The sequence below is a fragment of the Pipistrellus hanaki genome (assembly GCF_964339955.1).
Source record: "Pipistrellus hanaki genome assembly, chromosome: 8".
Taxonomy (NCBI): domain Eukaryota; kingdom Metazoa; phylum Chordata; class Mammalia; order Chiroptera; family Vespertilionidae; genus Pipistrellus; species Pipistrellus hanaki.
The window spans coordinates 54,173,017-54,190,564 of NC_140510.1; the positions used below are offsets into that span (position 1 = coordinate 54,173,017).

The following is a 17,548-nucleotide window of genomic DNA, read 5'->3' on the forward strand; positions in this document are numbered from 1 at the left end:
GATTGGTCTACGGGACCTGTCAATCAGCGTGAGTTGCTCTACGATTGGCTGGCAGGACTGGAGACCAAGAACGGTTTCCTCGTGGCGGGGTACTCGATCGGTCGGGTGTCGTTCATCGGCTCCAGGTGAGATACCTGCGCTCGGGAGGGGAGGCCCGGGCTCCGCGGGGCCCAGGCGCGGCCCTGGGACGAGCCAACCTGAGTGCTGTGTCCCCGCCGCTGCCGGCTCCCCTCCGTGCGGCTCCCGCCCGGGAGGGGGCCCGCCGTTCTGCTGCCGTTTGTCCTGGGCCCGGGTCTCCCTGGTCCTCCGTGACTCCGCCTCTGCCCAGCCCTTCCCGCGCTCAGTCCTCCCCTGGAGTTAACTGGGCGCTTTATCCATTATTATTATTATTATTATTATTATTATTATTATTATTATTAGTTTTAGTTTTATTTTTAGAAGATATGACTTTGGTAAATATTTATTTACTTAAATATATTTTATTGATTTTTTACAGAGAGGAAGGGAGAGGAATAGAGAGCCAGAAACATCGATGAGAGAGAAACATCAACCAGCTGCCCCCTGCACACCCCACACCAGGGATGTGCCCGCAACCAATGTACATGCCTCTGACCGGAATCGAACCCGGGACCCCTCAGTCCACAGGCCATCGCTCTATCCACTGAGCCAAACCGGTTTTGGCTTTATCCATTATTATTGCCTGTCCTCCGGGACCGGGAGCTCTAGAACCGAGGCCGCGGGTCTTGCTCAGCTGCGGACGGTGCCAGGCACGTAGGAGCTTTTCAGTAAACGTGGGATGAATGCGTGAGCTGTGGGTACAGACCGCGGATTCCCGACATCTTCACTTGGATGTCCCAAGCACGACCGGCTTTCTCCTTCATTTTGCCGTCACCAGTTTTTCATTTCCAGAGAATGGCAGTGGCCTGCGTTGAAAACTCGTGATGTGGTCTTGATGCCTTCCATTCCCTCACCTCATCACCCAGTAAATGGATGATAATTCTATGTCGAGTTTTTCCTTATGGATTCCTCTCGACATCTTTCTGCCATTGCTTTAATGTCAGACTTCATAATTTCTTGCCTGGATCACTGTAACCTTTCTCTCCCCATCTCCCCCTCCCCTCGCTCTTGGAGCGTGTCTGATCTCCTTGCTCCCGAGCACAGAGGTCATTAAAGTGAATCTTAGGATGAGATCCAGACTTATTGGGCAGGTATAAGAGGGCTGTGGGCATCTTTGACCTGTGGTGGTTCTGCCTGAAAGGCTTTATTCACTCTGCTGGTGCCTCCTCGAGGAACCCCTTGCTTTCACCCAGCAGCCGTTGTCATGGATATTGTTTAGGATAGTGGTCAGCAAACCTCGGCCCTGGAGCCACATGTGGCTCTTTGGCCCCTTGAGTGTGGCTCTTCCACAAAATACCACGTACCCTAATTAAGTTAATAACAATGTACCTACCTATATAGTTTTAAGTTTAAAAAATTTGGTTCTCAAAAGAAATTTCAATTTGTTGATACTTGGCTCCGTTGATTAATGAGTTTGCCGACCACTGGTTTAGGATGCTTGAAAGAAAAAGATGCAGTCTCAAAATGGCTCTGATGGCCAATAAAGTCATTGGCCCCCAAACCTGCAGTCCAGAGGAGGGTAGATTTTAGGGTGGGATCATTGGTGGTGCACAGTGACATTCTTGCCACTTTGTACTTTGCTGTCCACGTGTGGGCTTCATCCTGAGGCAGGTTCTGCTCTTGGTTGTACAGCAAGTGGTGGGGACAGTTGGGGCTATTTGCTTCCTAGCTTGTGTTCTAGTGGCACAAAGATGGTTGCTTCCAGAAGTTCACCCATAAGAGGAAGGAGTGCTTTCCAAAAGCTCCCTGCAAAGCTCCTTGTTTCTGTTTGTTCTGAGCAGGGTCACTTACTCCTTCTGGAATCCAAACTGGCAACAGGAATAGGATTATTCTAAGGCACCATGAAGTCCTCTCTGTTCAGCTTCCCATGATAATCCCCCTTCACTCTGGTCCCCACACCACCACTCCAACAACAAACTGCCATTGCTTAAAACACACACACACAAAACTATTCTAAATACCTAAGCCTGGACTTGCACACACTTCTGGTTGCTGTTTGACTCAAAATTAACCCTGAGAAAAGGAAGTGATCTATAATACAAGTGGTATGAAGTCAAGCTCTGTGCTTAGAGGCCAGAGGCACTGGGAGGCTCCAGTCCCTGGGGCTGGGATATGCCATGCAGTGCTAAGCTGGCCCATGAAGGACCACAGACAGTGCAGAAAGCATAAAGGGAAAAGGATTTGTCTTTCCCGCATCTGCTGGTTTATCAATTTAAGGCTAATCATTTCTTTTCATGAAAGACAAAATTTCTTGCCCTTATGGAGGCTTCACATTCCCCCCGCCCCCTGATTCTTGTTACTTTTACAAAGTAAAGTTTTATAACATTTACAATGTAAGTCTGAAGCTGTAATGAAGTCTTCTGTGTTTTGTCTGTAGATTGGTTGAAGAAGTAAAAAACTAGGATAGTGTCATAGTTACTTATTTTGGAAATTATTAGGACATTAAATATTGCTACTTGAACAAAAGCAATACATTCTGAGCATTTCTTATTTAATTTCTAGCTTCCTACTCATTCAGCTATTGCTTTTCAGGATCCCATGCTGGATGTATATGTGTATATAAAACGTCTCTGAATTTTTAGTACGTACAGTTGCCTCATACAAAAGGATATATTCAGTATTAGTTGTGCATCATAACAGAAAAGTGAACCATTTAAACCCGCCACCCAAATTTGGAACCAGGGGACCCTATGCCATTGTGTCCTTCCTCACCATGCCAGCTTGTTGCTGGACCCACAGAGGAAACCTCTGCCTGAAGTTTGGATGATGCAGGCTCTGGGTGGGCATTTCGCCCGGGCCCTAGGACTCCTCACTTCTCAAGCCCCCGGTCCAGACCTCTAGGCGGTTTTTCTGTACTGTAGTTACATAAGGTGGAGCCATCGGAGGAAAGTCAGTGAAGGCCATGTGGAATTTTTCTGTTTTTTTTTTTTTTTATATCTGCATGAAAATCCACAAATATCTAAAAATAAAAAGTTCAAGACATAAATCTCTGCTGTGGTGCATCTCTAGACTCTCAGCCTTGGCCTTACATTGCTGTTATTAGAAGCTCCGTTAATCACTTGATTCATGGCAATGATAATGTTCCTCTTGACCTGAGAGCATTTTCAGCCCTCTCCCAGTCTGGTCCGTTTTCCCCTCATTTTTTTCCTTCCCATCTCTTCCTCTGTATGCTACTGAAGAGCTCCTTTTAGCAGACTTTGGTTCAGCTATCCTCATGTAGGCTTTGACTCAGAGGGCTGTTTGGGGCTGAGCTTAATGCAGCCTTGGGAAGAATAACGTGGTAAAACTGTCTTTACCTTCTTGCATTGCAGATATTGATTGGGGTCTCCTTGTTTTCTACAATAGTTGACGGCTGTTCCCACGGCCTACCATCTCTCAATGGAGGACAGAGGCTCACCTGCCTTGGAAAAGGACTGGAAGTGTCCGTGTAGGAACCCATCCTCGTTGGCATCCTCCGAGGGCCCTGCTGTGCAGACCTTCCCCCAGCTCAGCAAGTCTATGTCCTCGGCCCACAGACACCTGAGCAGAAGGAATGGGCTCTCGAAACTCTGCCAGAGCAGGATGACACTCTCCGGTGACTACCTCCTTGTGGTCATAGGGCATCTCGTCTCTGTTTTTGATCCCTGAGGGAGGGACTGACAATACTGAGATGGGGCAGTTGCTGGAGCCAGGAGGGGAGCAGAGGTTCTGAGGCTGAGCCTTGGCAGTGGTAAGAGGCTGTGAAAGGGAGGGGCAGAGTGCTGTATTGAGGGCAGGCACTGTAGGATGTGGGAGCAGCTGGGGGAAGCCACTGGAGGTGTTGCCAAGAGCAGACTTTCTGGAGGTGAGGAGCAACTGGTTTAGCAGAATGGAGGGAGGGGACTGGAGACAGCAGGTAGTACTTGAATTAGTGAATTTCTGGGAACAAGGGATAGGGCAGCAGTGGGATCTGGAATGACGGACGAGGGAGAGTGCCCTTTGGCTGGCTGATGGGTAGGGACCTCAGAGTGTTATTTGCACTGAAATGTTGAGCTCTGAGGTACACAGCTCTGCTGACTATGGAGCCCCTGGGGCTGGCTTAGGTGGACTGGGGACTATTAGCACATGAATCAGCTCTACAGGTTAGTCCTTTTGTAGGGGTTGGAGGTGAGGGCTGTGGGCTTTGTGTGTTTCAGAAGCAAGCTCCTGGCAGCCAGGGATTCTAAAGCTTCCTTTTCTTTCCAGAAGACAGATGGACCTCCTATTGTCTCTCTTCACTGGCTGCCCAAAACATTTGCTCAGGGAAAGTGCAGTGCCCAGCCATGGCCGAGCAGGCAGACCCAGCTGGCTTCCTGGGCAGCACGTCCTGCTGTTCACTGCTGCGCGGCTTGTCCTCGGGATACTCCACGCCCTTGCTCCCGTCCCCTGCGGGCAACCCCAACAAGGCCATCTTCACGGTGGACGCCAAGACCTCAGAGGTATTTGTTGCGCTTTGTGATACAGCGATGGGTTTGGGGTCTGTGCCTTCAACCTGTAACCTCAATTAGAAGTATTTGTGCATTTAAGTGCAATTAGAAAAATGTTTGGTTTTACTTCTATAGTAACAACAGAGATATGAATTTGGAGACCCAAATGTGACTCAATCAAGCACATTGACTCAGGCCTGTTATTTATTTGTGCTTGCTGAAGTGTTGGCTGAACTGAAATAAGAACAATGTTCAATATTTGAGCTAAATATGTTGGCATGAATGCACATTTTTATATACAAAGAATTGACTGTTGGAAGTGTGGCGCATGTCCCATTAACTGCCTCTTAGTCTTTTTTTCTTTATATATATATTTTATTGATTTTTTACAGAGAGGAAGAGAGAAGGATAGAGAGTTAGAAACATTGATGAGAGAGAATCATCGATCAGCTGCCTCTTGCACACCCCCCACTGGGGCTGTGCCTGCAACCAAGGTACATGCCCTTGACCGGAATCGAACCCGGGACCTTTTAGTCCGCAGGCCGACGCTCTATCCACTGAGCCAAACCGGTTTCGGCAGCTGCCTCCTAGTCTTGATGACATGCCCATCTTGTCAGGGGACATTCTCCTTTCTACTTGGTCAGACACAGAGCGTCTCTGTGTGAGCTTGCTCATGGTAGATGGTGGGGAGAGGATGGGTCTCCCTCCCCTGAGGGTGCCCAAGCCACCTTCTTCTCACCGCTCTGGGCTTAAAGATGCTGCTGGTAATGCTGGTGCCTTCGCTCTGCCATACTCAGATCCTCGTTGCCAACGACAATGCTTGCCGGCTCCTGGGATACAGCAGCCATGATCTGATAGGCTTGAAGCTCACGCAGTTCTTCCTGAAGCCAGACTCCGATGTGGTGGAAGCGCTCAGCGAGGAGCATGTGGAGGCTGACGGCCACGCTGCTGTGGTGTTTGGCACAGTGGTGAGTCTGGGCTTATGGACTGGCTGCCAGCTGGAACGTGCAGCCTGGGGAGCAGCAGGGGGGTGGTGAGGACACCACAGGAACAGAAGCCACTGCTGCTGGCCTGGTGCTGCTCATTTGGGAGTAAGCCTGCAGCACCACCTCAGGTTCCCAAGAGAGAAACATGCTTTTACTGTTTGGTGTTGCTGGGGGTCTGGCTTGTGGGATGTGTCCAACCCGGCTTTTGATGGGTTGAACTGCATGTTAGTTGGTGGCTCTGGGTCTCAGGCACTGGAAGATTAGATGAGATCTAATACACCAGAAAAATTACCTGTCCTAGGGACGGACTGCTGAGAAGAGGAAGATATTCAGCATGTATTGTGTCTGTTTCTTTAAGAAATTACAGATACCGCTGATAATAAAATTTACTCTTTTGGCAGAATTTTCACTCAAAGATTGTAAAGTTTAGTATCAGAAACCTTGTTTGTACTTTATTTACACAAAATACAGGCAGGTGAGCAGAGCTTGAAAATACCACGTGCTTAGAATGGGAAGGGCCTGGCCAAGGGGGAGGGGCAGACTGCAGGTGCAGCTTGTCCCTGTCCACAGGTGGACGTTGTGAGCAGAAGCAGGGAGCGGATCCCAGTGTCCGTGTGGATGAAGAGGATGAAGCAGGAGCCTCGACTGTGCTGTGTGGTTGTGCTGGAGCCCGTGGAGAGGGTATCAGCCTGGGTCTCTTTCCAAAGTGATGTAAGTTTCACGAGTCTGACCTCGCATCTTCTCTCCAGTGCGTCACACACGCTGTTTCTACCATGTGCCTCTAGGCCGCAACAATGTGAAGATTCTGGAGGTTGCCCCCATCTGCTGAGTCCCTTAGTAATTGTGCCTTGGGCAAGGAACCTTATCTCCCCATGTCTCAGTTTCCTCATCTGCAAAATCAGGATATAATTGTAACCACTCATGGGATTACTTTAACACTTCAATGAAATAGTATACATACAGCCCTCAGGATGGTGGCTGCACAGCAGATGTGAGCTGTGGTCATCGTACTAGCTGATGAGCTTCTGCAGTATGCTGGGATTTGCAGATCCCTCCAGATTAAACAGTTTAGGTCCATGTGGCAGCAGGAGCCAGCTGACCTGTTGTTAGAAGTCCATTTGTTATGTACCTTTTGCAGGAGGAGTAGCTTGAAGGTGTCAATGAGGTTCAGTGAAGTTTGAAGCTGAAGTACAAGAAGCTGTTATTACAGCCAGTTGGTGTAGCTCAGTGCTTGAGCATCAACCTATGAACCAGGAGGTCACGGTTTGATTCCTGGTCAGGGCATGTGTCTGGGTTGCAGGTTTGGTCCCCAATAGGGGGCATGCTGGGGATAGCTGATCAATGATTCTCTCTCATCATTGATGTTTCTTTCTTTTTTTTCTTTTTTATAAAAAAAATATATATTTTATTGATTTTTTACAGAGAGGAAGGGAGAGAGATAGAGAGCTAGAAACGTCGATGAGACAGAAACATCGACCAGCTGCCTCTTGCACACCCCCTACCGGGGATGTGTCCGCAACCAAGGTACATGCCCTTGACCGGAATCGAACCTGGGACCTTTCAGTCCGCAGACCGACGCTCTACCGCTGAGCCAAACCGGTTTCGGCTCATCATTGATGTTTCTATCTTTCTCCCTCTCCCTTCCTCTCTGAAATCATTAAAAATATATTTAAAGAAAAAAGAAAGAAGCTGTTATTATAACACTGCCTTTTCCTCCAAGGGAACGATCACGTCGTGTGACAGTGTCTTTGCCCATCTGCACGGCTACGAGTGTGGGAACGAGGTGACTGGGCATTGCATCACAGACCTGATCCCTTCCGTGCAGCTGCCTGCACCTGGCCAGCCTATCCCACAGGTGGGGCCTGGACCGCCTGCCCTGCCTTCCCTGGGAGATTGAGGGAGGGAGAAGGGTACAGGGGTGAAGGGGGTACAGGGAGCTGGATGTTGAGGTGACCCCATGCCAGGCATGTGATAGATGATCTAAAGCAGCAGAGACTCAGAGCTCAGCGATGAGATGCGATCTGTTTAGTGGTGCATCTTTCTTTCAGAATCTCAAGATTCAAAGGTCTGTTGGAAGAGCCAAGGATGGTACCACCTTCCCGCTGAGCATAAAGCTGAAACCTAAGCCCAATAGCAAGGATCCAGAAGCCGGCCAGGCGGCCTCTGAGCAAGGTTACTCGGCGTCCATCTGGGTGTTCTCCACCATCAGTGGCCTTATCACCCTCCTGGCGGACGGGACCATCTATGGCATCAATCACAGCTTCGCACTGATGCTGTTTGGTTATGGGAGGACCGAGCTCCTAGGCAAGGTGGGCTCTCCCTGCATGGCTGGCCACTCCCCTCTGGGGAAGTTGGTCTGGGTTTGACGGTTAGAGTGTGCATTGGTCCCTGGTCCTGTGCTTCCACGTCTTTCAGTCCGACTGCTGGCTTCACTCGGCATGGGGGCCGAGAGGGATTCACGGTACCACTCCCCTGCTCGATTTTTCTAGACCCCAGTGAGCATTCTGACCCTCTGGACCAGGGGTCCTCAAACTTTTTAAAGTGGGGGCCAGATCACGGTCCCTCAGAGAGCTGGAGGGCCGGACTATATGAACTACTAATTCCTACTGTAACACCTCGGCTGCGCTCACTGCCCAAAAAACCTGGCGGGCCGGATCAGACTCCTCTGCGGGCCGCATGTGGCCCGCGGGCCGTAGTTTGAAGACCCCTGCTCTGGACCATCTCCAGAGCCACCCTAGCCGAGGGAGGGAGCTCTTGCCTCACAGCTTCATCCTGATTGAGTCTGGTCTAAGAGACTGGACTAGGGTGTGTGTCACAGCTGTGGGCATTTGCTCTGAACCCTCAGATCGGGGCTTGTCTGCTTCTCCCTGACTGCCCTGGGAATTATTGGGGAAGCCTGCTGTTCGAAGGAAGGTGTTTCTGTGACCTTCCTTGGTTGCGCTCTCTCTCAGTTCCTTGCACATGGGAGGTAGAGGTCCCTGAGTACCAGGGGCCAAGCTCCAGGGGTGGTCATTACCCCTTTTTTCTTACCCAAAACTGCTGAGTGGTCCTGCACCAGTTATTGCAAACAAACCTCCTCAAACTTAGTGCCCAGGTGACAATCATATGTTCTGGTTACAAGTTGGTCCTTTGACCTGAGTTGTAAGTGGAACAGCGATTCTATTCCAAGTGGTGTTGGCTAGGGGTGATGTCCTCCCCGGGCTCAGGGTTCAATTGAAGTTAATGGAGACTTAGTTGGCATGATTTTTGGACAAGGGATTCTGCAGGAGTGTTGAGAACAGCAGGTCCCTTCAGGGAGTGTGTGGGTGAGAGCATGTTCTGGATTTACACGACCAAGGGCAGCCCGGGGGTCAGGGCCACATGCAGATCAGAGGAAGTGGCTGTCCTTGCTGTCCGGGGCCCAGGACCCCCACATTGGGGCCATGGCCGGTGCAGCGCAGGACGCTGCTGGATTCTGGGGGTTAATTTCCTACTGCCCGAGGCCCTTTGTTCTTTTATGCCAGGACATTGGAAGCTTGTAAACATGGGCTCCCAGGCTTGAGGAGTACTTGGGGCAAATTCAGGAAGTGTGTAGATTCCCGAATAATTAGCTTTGGAGTATGTTAGTTTTCTCTTTTTCACAAGAAAAAGGCAAAAAGTCATGAGTTCCATGTTGATTTTGAGCATTAGAGGATTTTCAGGCCTTTCAGATCTCCCTCACCTGAAGGAATGATACCCCAGAGACTGGGCACCTTGTTTCTGTTCCCCCTCTAGGAGGGATGGTGGGTGGTGCAGCAGGTCTGGATTCTCGCCTTTTCTGAGTGTTGCTGCTTGTTTTCTAGAACATCACTTTCCTGATCCCTGACTTCTACCATATGGACCTTGTATCTGAGGGCTATTTGCCACTGCCAGACCTGGTCAGCCGCCTGAACATGGGAAACCAGAGTGGGCCTGAGGAAATGACTGTGGACCCCCTGCCGGGCTGGAGCACGGCTGAGGGTAAGCCTGGGGCCTCCTTCCAAGGAGCCTGCCTGGACCTCCATTGGGGACAGAAGGGAGCCGGGGCTTGGGTGTGCTAGATGAGATGGGGAGAGATCAGGGTTTGTGTATGTTGGATTGTGTTCTTCTGTTTCTGATGGGTCTTCAGTGTTTCCTGGGGACAGGACATGTGTATGTCCCACTAATATGTTAGCAGGGAGAGGACCAGAACTCCCCCACGTGCCTGTCATAAGTTCCCACAGGCCTGCATGCAAGATGCCATAGCTAATTGACTGTCTTTTGTAAGTAAGTCTATGTAGTTTTATGCAGTTTGAGGCCTGATGTAGTATATCAAGTTAACTTGATGTAAAACAGTCACAGTAGGATTTCTTTTTAAAAAAATATATATATATGGGGGAGGGCAATGTTAAAATATGTACACAGATAATAATTTAATAAAAAAATATATATTTATATATGTATTTTATTGACTTTTTTACAAGGAAAGGGAGAGGGATAGAGAGCTAGAAACATCGATGAGAGAGAAACATCTATCAGCCGCCTCCTGCACACTCCCCACCAGGGATGTGCCCGCAACCAAGGCACATGTCCTTGACTGGAATCGAACCTGGGACCCTTGAGTCCGAAGGTTGATGCTCTATCCACTGAGCCAAACCGGTCAGGGCAGGATTTCTTTATCTTGTTAATTTTTTTTAATCCTCACCCCAGCAGTGAGGATATTTTTTCCATTGATTTCAGAGAGAGTGGAAGGGAGGAGGGAGGGAGAAAGGGAGAAAAGGGGGGGAAGGAAAGAGAGAAAGTGAGAGAGAGAGAGAGAGAGAGAGAGAGATTGATGTGATGAAGACACATTGGTTGGTTGCCTTCTACATGCAATCTAGGTATGTGCCCTGACCAGGAATTCAACCCACAAGCTTTCAGTGTACAGGATGATGCTCCAACCCAGTGGCCGGCAAACTGTGGCTCAGGAGCCACATGCAGCTCGAGAGCCGAGGTTTGCCACTCTGTTGACTAATGAGTTTGCCAACCACTGGTAGGGTAAAACACTTAAAAAAAACATTTTAATAATATTTAATAAAAATATCTTCAACCTGAAGTCAAAACTTCTGGATAAGGGTAATGCCTTAGCAGTGGTCGGCAAACTCATTAGTCAACAGAGTGGCAAACTGTGGCTCGAGAGCTGCATGTAGCTTGCAAGCTGTAGTTTGCTGACCACTGGGTTGGATCATCGTCCCGTACACTGAAAGCTTGTGGGTTGAATTCCTGGTCAGGACACATACCTAGATTGCAGGTTCGATCCCTAGCCAGGGCATCTACGGGAAGGCTGGCAGGGCTAATTTAACATTTAAAATTACTCCCACACCTGCCCGGAGTCACACTCTATGACTTCGTTAGTGTCAGTGAGGACTAAGAGCTCATGGCTCCTGCCCTGAGTGAATCCTGCCCTGGAGCTCAGGGCTGTGGCAGCAGCTTTAGCTCTGGTCGAATGGGGAAGGAGTGGGGCACTCTGCAGCCTCCTGGGTGCTCACCTTCCCTTGACAAGGAGCGAGGAATTGCACCCCACACACTCCCTGGCAGCCTTCTCAGTGGGCGGGCTGGGTGTAGTTCTGGAAAGCTAGCAGGAGTCAGGTCACAGGGCTGTGTGGTCATCTTAGGGATGGTGTCTGTTATCCTGAGTCAGAGTGGAGCCCTAGGAGGGCTGTGGGCCAATGAGGGACCTGCTCCAACTGTGGTGTTAGTGGCACCATGCTGGCCAAGTGCAGGGCCCAGGGCAGTACAGCAGGGTGGCAGAGGGTGCTAGCCTGGACTAGGCGTCTGTGAGGTGGTTAGAGGTGACCGGATCCAGGACAGCCTTTGAACGTGGGACAGATGGAGTTTAGTAGATCAGGTTATCTCCCTCATGCCCTTGAGTCACTGGCAAATGAGGAGGTTTATCTCAGCGGGGTTGCTTTTGGGAAACACTCTTGTTGCAAATGGGAAATGCTCTTTTCTGCTGTTGTTGCTAGATCCAGGGGTTAATGGCATGCCTGCTGGTGACCACATGCTGCCCCCAGACAGGACCCCAAAGCCTGTGGGAAGCCAAGAAGCTGTCACAGGGACTCAGACTCAAGAGGACACTGGAGCCCAGCTCCCATCTCCCCTCTCATCTCTGCCCACTCTGGGGTAAGTCCTCTGCAAGGTGCAGGTTACGTGGTGCTCCCTAGGAGCCTCTGTGTGACTATCCCCATTTTATCTGGAAGGAAACATTTAGGTAGGTTCCAGGAATTGATATGAGCACAGTTTTCTCATTTAAAAAATTATATGAATCTGTTCTCTTTGTGTGTGTTAAATAACAAAGTATTTTATTTAAAGGAAATACATATTAGGGAATTTGGAAAAATGAGAAATGTAGAAATAAAAAATGCCATTTTCTGTTACCGCATCCTGTTGTGCATAGCATTTTGGTATGTTTCAACCAGTTTTATCCTTAAAAATCTGATGCACAGCACATAGTAATGCACCACACAAGGGTGTGTGTGTGCCTGGCCTTTCTGCTCTGCCCAGGACTCAGCGCCCTCACTTCCCTAGGGTCTGGATGCAGGTCACAGGGCTGTCTTTGAACTTGACCTATGCATTCCTTATGTCTGGTTTCTCTTGCTCATTGTTGTGTCTGGGAGATTTATCCACACAATTGTGTTTTCCAGTCTTCTTACAATTATTTTAAAATATAATATGTAATATGTGAATGAATGTGCACTTTTCGAAAGTACAGAAGAATAATGTCAAAAGCAAATGTTCGGTGATTATCTCCCAATCTTTCTGAGAGGGAACCACTCTCAGCAATTGTAGTCTTCTAGACCGTTTCCCTGTGCACTTGAATATAAAATACACATGTGCTCATGTAAAGCTGCCCTTTTCCTTTAACAAAAGAGATCACTGTGCATGCTGTGCTCCTTGTGTGCATGCACACATGCACACACTCATGTACACAAACAGGTTACAGTGTACATGTTGTCTTCCGTGTATATGTGTACACATGCACACACTTGTGTGTCTTGAAGATTTTTGATTTTTCTCTGTGGTGCTACCTCTGAACCAGCTTTCTGTGTGACACCAGAGTTCAGGTAGATATTTCCTTGTTGACAAATGTTCCAGCTGTTCCCTGTCCTTTGCTTAGGCTCCCTGGCTTCTTCCATAACTGTGGTATCCACTCTTGATGTTTTGAGCAGTTAACCACTCTCTCCTGGCTCATCCACAGATGAGGAGGGAAGCTCTGCCCCAGCAGGTTGTGTGCTATGAGACAGGGTCTGAGAGTGCTTGCTGCAGGTGTCTTAGATGGTAGCATGTTCCGCTCTGTCCTGAGCTCCTCAGGGCCCTGCACAGCTTGTTTTCTGGGATGTGATTATGCAATGAGGGAGTCCCACTAGATGAGCCCATCCTATGTTTCAGTTGGTTGGTGAGGAAGCAGAGTGGGATCCTTAGAGTTTAGACCAGATGCTGAGACCCTGAATGAGGCACTCAGAAGCTGGGTACCTCATTCAGGGTCATTATGTTCCCACAGCACCACCACTGGAGGTCCTGCCATCCCCCTGTTCATCATGGCTTGCAGACTTGGCAGTGGGGGAGCAGGCGGATAGGGGCCTCCCCATACTTCCTCACTTTTCCATGGCCAGAGTTTAGTGACAAGGTGACACCTGGGAAGGTACAGGTGAAGGAGGGACAGTGCAGAGCTTGACCCTGAACTACATGGGAGAGGTTGCTCACCCTGCTTGGTAAGGGCAGTGAGGCCCTCCTGTTCAGCTGCTTTCCTGCAGATGGCCTGCAGCTCCTGCAGCTCCTGTGACTGGCATAGGGCTGGTCTCTTGGCATCAATGGATGGATGGAGTTGTAGGTGTAGCTGTAGCGAGAGGGACAGATACTTGTTGCTTGGCCTCTGCAGATCCTTGTCTCATCTCTCAGGTCCTCACAGCAACTCCCACTGCTCCTCCAAACTGCTCGCCATTTCATTCTGAGTGGGGTCCTTTGTCTCCTGTGCCTCTCTGTGAACCTCTGGTACATTGACCACATCACTGGCATGTCTGCCTAACGAGGCAGGGCACAGCCACCTCCAGTGGTCTTGGTGCCAGTGTCGCCTGGGGCTGACATCAGCCAGACCACCTGGAGGGGTCTTGACCCAGATCTCCCCACGGTTGCTCTATCTGTATGGTGGTAGCCTCTTCCTCAGTGGCCGTCACATGCTGAACATGCTTGTGGGGGGGCCAATCAAATCCCTTCTCCCTTTGCTCCTGCCTTCCATGAGGCTGCTGTGTACTGCTGACATCCATTCAGCACATGGTCCTGGTGTTCTGTGGCTTTGATTGATTAATCATTGCTAAACGTGCATTTATCTGGAAAATATGTATGTTGGTGCTTTATTTTTTAACTTGGTTACAAAATTTAATCGTTTTTTTTTTTTTTTTTGTCATAAGTTTATGTTGTTAAATGCTTTATACTTTTCTGTAATAGAAGGGAAGTTCACATGATCTCTGTTTTTGATTCTTCTGTGGCTCCTAAGAAATTGTGCTATTTGTATTATAATCCTCAGGGGTTACAGCATCCCAGGAGGAAGCCCACCAGCCCAGGAGCAGTCATTGCCTGAGCACCAGTGGGACATCCCAGAAGGAAGCCCACCAGCCCATTGCCAGATGTCATCACCTGAGGACCAGCAGGACACTGTCCTGGAGAAGCAGGAGCCTACAGGAACAGAGATCCTATGCCAGGAGCTTTTGAGGGGAAGCAGGTCTGCCTCAGTGGTCATAAGACCCTTTGCTTCCTGTGAAGATTCTGAAGCTCTGACCCCAGCTGAGGACAGGAGCTGGGATGAAGTGTGTGGATTGTCCCAGGAAGCACAGATGGAGTGCATGGGTTTGAGCACTGCCAACCATCAGGCTGATGCTGCGGGACAGCTGGCAGGGGTGGGCCTCCCAGTGCTGTACCCTGGGTGTGGGGCTGAGTGGGGCACATCCCAGGGGAGCCCAGCTATGGCTGCCAGTCCCTCGGGGACAGCGCAACTCTCACTTCCCATACCTGCTTTGGAGGAGCAGTGGCTGGGAGCGCAGGACGACAGGGAGGAGCTACAGACTTGCTTACTGAAGGAGCAGCTGTCCAAGCCGAACTTTGGGAGACCTCAGGACATCTCCTCCATTGAGCTGGTCCCGGCAGACCATACCTCCTCCTCCGCCCCTGTGTCACTGTGTGACCTGGGAGGCAGAGACCTGTACAGTCGCCGCTCTGGCAGCTCCTCAGCCCGCTATGCCCTAGCCACAGACTTCCCCGGCGTCTTTGACACAGTGGAGGTCCCAGAGGCTGACGGAAATTCCTTTTTATGGAACCTCAAGGAAGTGTTTTACAGCCGGTGGGCAGATCGAACTTCTTCCAACTGTTCCTGTGCCTCGTCTGAGCTCGTGAGGACGGCCTCCCCTTCCCTGGCTGGCTCCGATGTGGATGTGAGCACTTTGCATGGGCATGGGGAAGAGGTTCTGGATGACAGGGAGCTGTTGTTGCTGACTGGCACTTATTTCAGTCATGGTGAAGGCCGGCAGTTCTGTGAGACCCATCTGGGCCACATTCAGACAGAACCATCTGACACCTCAGAATGTGAAGATGTGAGTGGCAGAGAGAGCCGTGGCTGTGTCCTTCCCAGGTTGGGATCCAGCCCCACGCACATGTGCCCATTAGAGGAGCCCAGGCCAAGCATCCAGGTCACCTCCACGCCTGTGAGAGGGGATAGCTCGGCGACGTCCGAGGCCACCAGCCTGCAGCGGGAGATCCAGGAGGGCACCTACTTGGGGAGCTGCTGCCACAAAGATGGCTCACTGCTGAGTATGTTCTGGGGGGTTGTTCCTAGAGCTCAGCTGGGTGCAGGGCATCCTCATCCCAGGGTCTGATGGCTCTCTACCCTAGTAATTTTGGCAGAAGTGATGCATTCAAGGACATGAAGTTACAAGTTATGTCTTGCACATGAGGGTTATAGTATGCGTGCATTCCGAGGATGGGGAGCCCAGGTCCCACTGGGGCTGCAAAGCAGGGCGGGGTGAAGTCCAGGGCCAGGCTGGTGTATCTCTGACTGGCATCGCTCTGGGAAGGTGTAGGGATCAAACCCATTCACTTGCCTCTTTGAGGGTGATTGCTTTCCTTTCCTTGTTTTTATTTATTTTTTTATTCTCACCCAAGGATATTTAATTAATTAATTAATTTATTTATTTTAGAGAGAGAGGAAGGGAAAGAGGGCCTGAGAGGGGGAGAAAGAGAAAGAGAAACATCAATATGAGAGAGAAACATCACATTGCCTCCTGTACTCACCCCAAGTGGGAATCAAAAGCACAATCTTTTAGTGTATAGGAAGATGTGCCAACCAAGCCACCTGGCCAGGGCTTACTTTCTTTTCCTTTTTTAAAAGAAATATATTTTATTGATTTTTTTACAGAGAAGAAGGGAGAAAGGGATAGAGAGCTAGAAACATCAATGAGAGAGAAACATCCACCAGCTGCCTCCTGCACACCCCCTACCGGGGATGTTCCTGCAACCAATGTACATGCTCTTGACCGGAATCGAACATGGGACCTTTCAGTCCGCAGACCGACGCTTTATCCACTGAGCCAAACTGGTTTCAGGTTACTTTTTAATTTTCCTAATTAATAGGTCATATTATTTTAGCCAGTTGTTTAGGGTTTTGTATTGTTGATTCCTAAGGCTTTTCCCCTAAACTTTAAAAACTTAAAAAATATTTGAAAAATATAAACAGAACATAAAACCATATGTAAACACCCCCTCCCCCCATAAAAACCTTTTTTGGGTATAGGATCTGGAGGCAGTGTGAAAGTGCATCTGTGCACAGGCGCAGAGCATGTGTAGTTCAGTGTAACTCAGGGCCCACAGCCAGCGCGTGTGTGTGCTTCCGCTGGGTCATTCACATTCCTCCACTGAGTCAGAGCCTCCCCCTGTTGGTATGTTGAGGGCAGGTTTTCCAGGCTTTCCTGAGTTGGCAGGTGGTTGCAGGTATCCCTGAAGTGCTTTCCTTGGCTCTGGCTGCTGTGGATATACCAAGCCTCTGGCTCCACACCAAGTGGAGGTGATGCTGCCGCTGTGCTCAGCCTGGTGCTCCTTGCCCCCCTGCTCCCCTGCCCCCTGCCCTGGGTGTTCTGTATGGTTCTGTGCTGCCCAAGGTGTGTGCTTGTTTCATCATCATGTCGTCTTGGTGAAGTCAGCGGAGGGCTGTGCGTTCTCACCTTCCCCTCAGGTGTTCAGTTTGAGGTGAAGCGGGTAGAGCTCCAAGGCCCTGCTCCCCTGTTCTGCTGCTGGCTGGTGAAAGACCTCCTACACAGCCACCTGGCCTCGGCCACTCGTACCCAGCTGTTGCTGGCCAGCCTGCCCAGCTCCACGCACTCCGCGTGTGAGCATCCTGGATCCAGCCCAGGGGAGGTGGGTATGTGTAGTTTGCTCTGCCTTGCAGTTGCCTGTCTGCATGGAAGTGTCTTCCTATCAGCATCTCTTTCTGTTTCTTCTGGGAAGGATGGGAGGAGGCTTTTTAACCCTGTCTTCTAATGTCCTGTATACTAGTATTAATCAACATGTAGGGTTTCAAATCTGCATGTGCCCATGTGCAGGGTGGGGTGTGAACATGCTTCAATGTGGGTGCTAGTTTGGCTCTCAGGCTGGGTTCCCAGGGGCCTGGGAGGGATGGGCTACACAGGGGTTGGGTTCTGCTGTCCCCACATCTGCAAGGTATGGTGGGGTAATGCACCCATCTGCTGCTGCCTCCTTTCCGATGGTTATATGTGGCCCCTCATACTATCCTTCACCCATACAGATGCTCAGAAGCAGACCGTGGTTTGAGGAGCCCCCCAAGGCAGGAGAGTTGGAGGGGCTGGCAGCCTGTGAGGGTGCGTACTCTCAAAAGTACAGTACGCTGAGCCCACTGGGCAGCGGGGCCTTTGGCTTCGTATGGACTGCTCTGGACAGGGATCAGAATAAGGAGGTACTTGGGCCCTTGGGGTAGGTGGGGTTGGACCATCTTGGGTGGTCCCA

The 17,548-nt window shown here is 50.1% G+C and overlaps 1 protein-coding gene across 3 annotated transcripts in view; it reads left to right on the top strand.

The window, feature by feature from the left end:
* The first annotated feature begins 38 nt into the window (after nt 1-38).
* The window catches only part of PASK (PAS domain containing serine/threonine kinase), a 29,777-nt gene continuing 12,267 nt past the window's right edge, over nt 39-17,548 (top strand). For 2 of the 3 annotated variants that reach the window (XR_014795722.1, XM_084892174.1), the window contains exons 1-12: nt 39-125; nt 3,463-3,691; nt 4,321-4,553; nt 5,339-5,509; nt 6,098-6,238; nt 7,248-7,382; nt 7,576-7,836; nt 9,349-9,505; nt 11,509-11,665; nt 14,067-15,343; nt 16,761-16,942; nt 17,331-17,498. Coding sequence is in view for 2 of the 3 variants with exons in the window: in XM_084892174.1 (XP_084748300.1) it covers nt 3,496-3,691; nt 4,321-4,553; nt 5,339-5,509; nt 6,098-6,238; nt 7,248-7,382; nt 7,576-7,836; nt 9,349-9,505; nt 11,509-11,665; nt 14,067-15,343; nt 16,761-16,942; nt 17,331-17,498 (3,078 nt within the window). In the remaining variant the exon portion in view is untranslated. The remainder of the gene's footprint in view (nt 126-3,462; nt 3,692-4,320; nt 4,554-5,338; nt 5,510-6,097; nt 6,239-7,247; nt 7,383-7,575; nt 7,837-9,348; nt 9,506-11,508; nt 11,666-14,066; nt 15,344-16,760; nt 16,943-17,330; nt 17,499-17,548) is intronic. The other variant, XM_084892175.1, reaches the window with a different exon arrangement.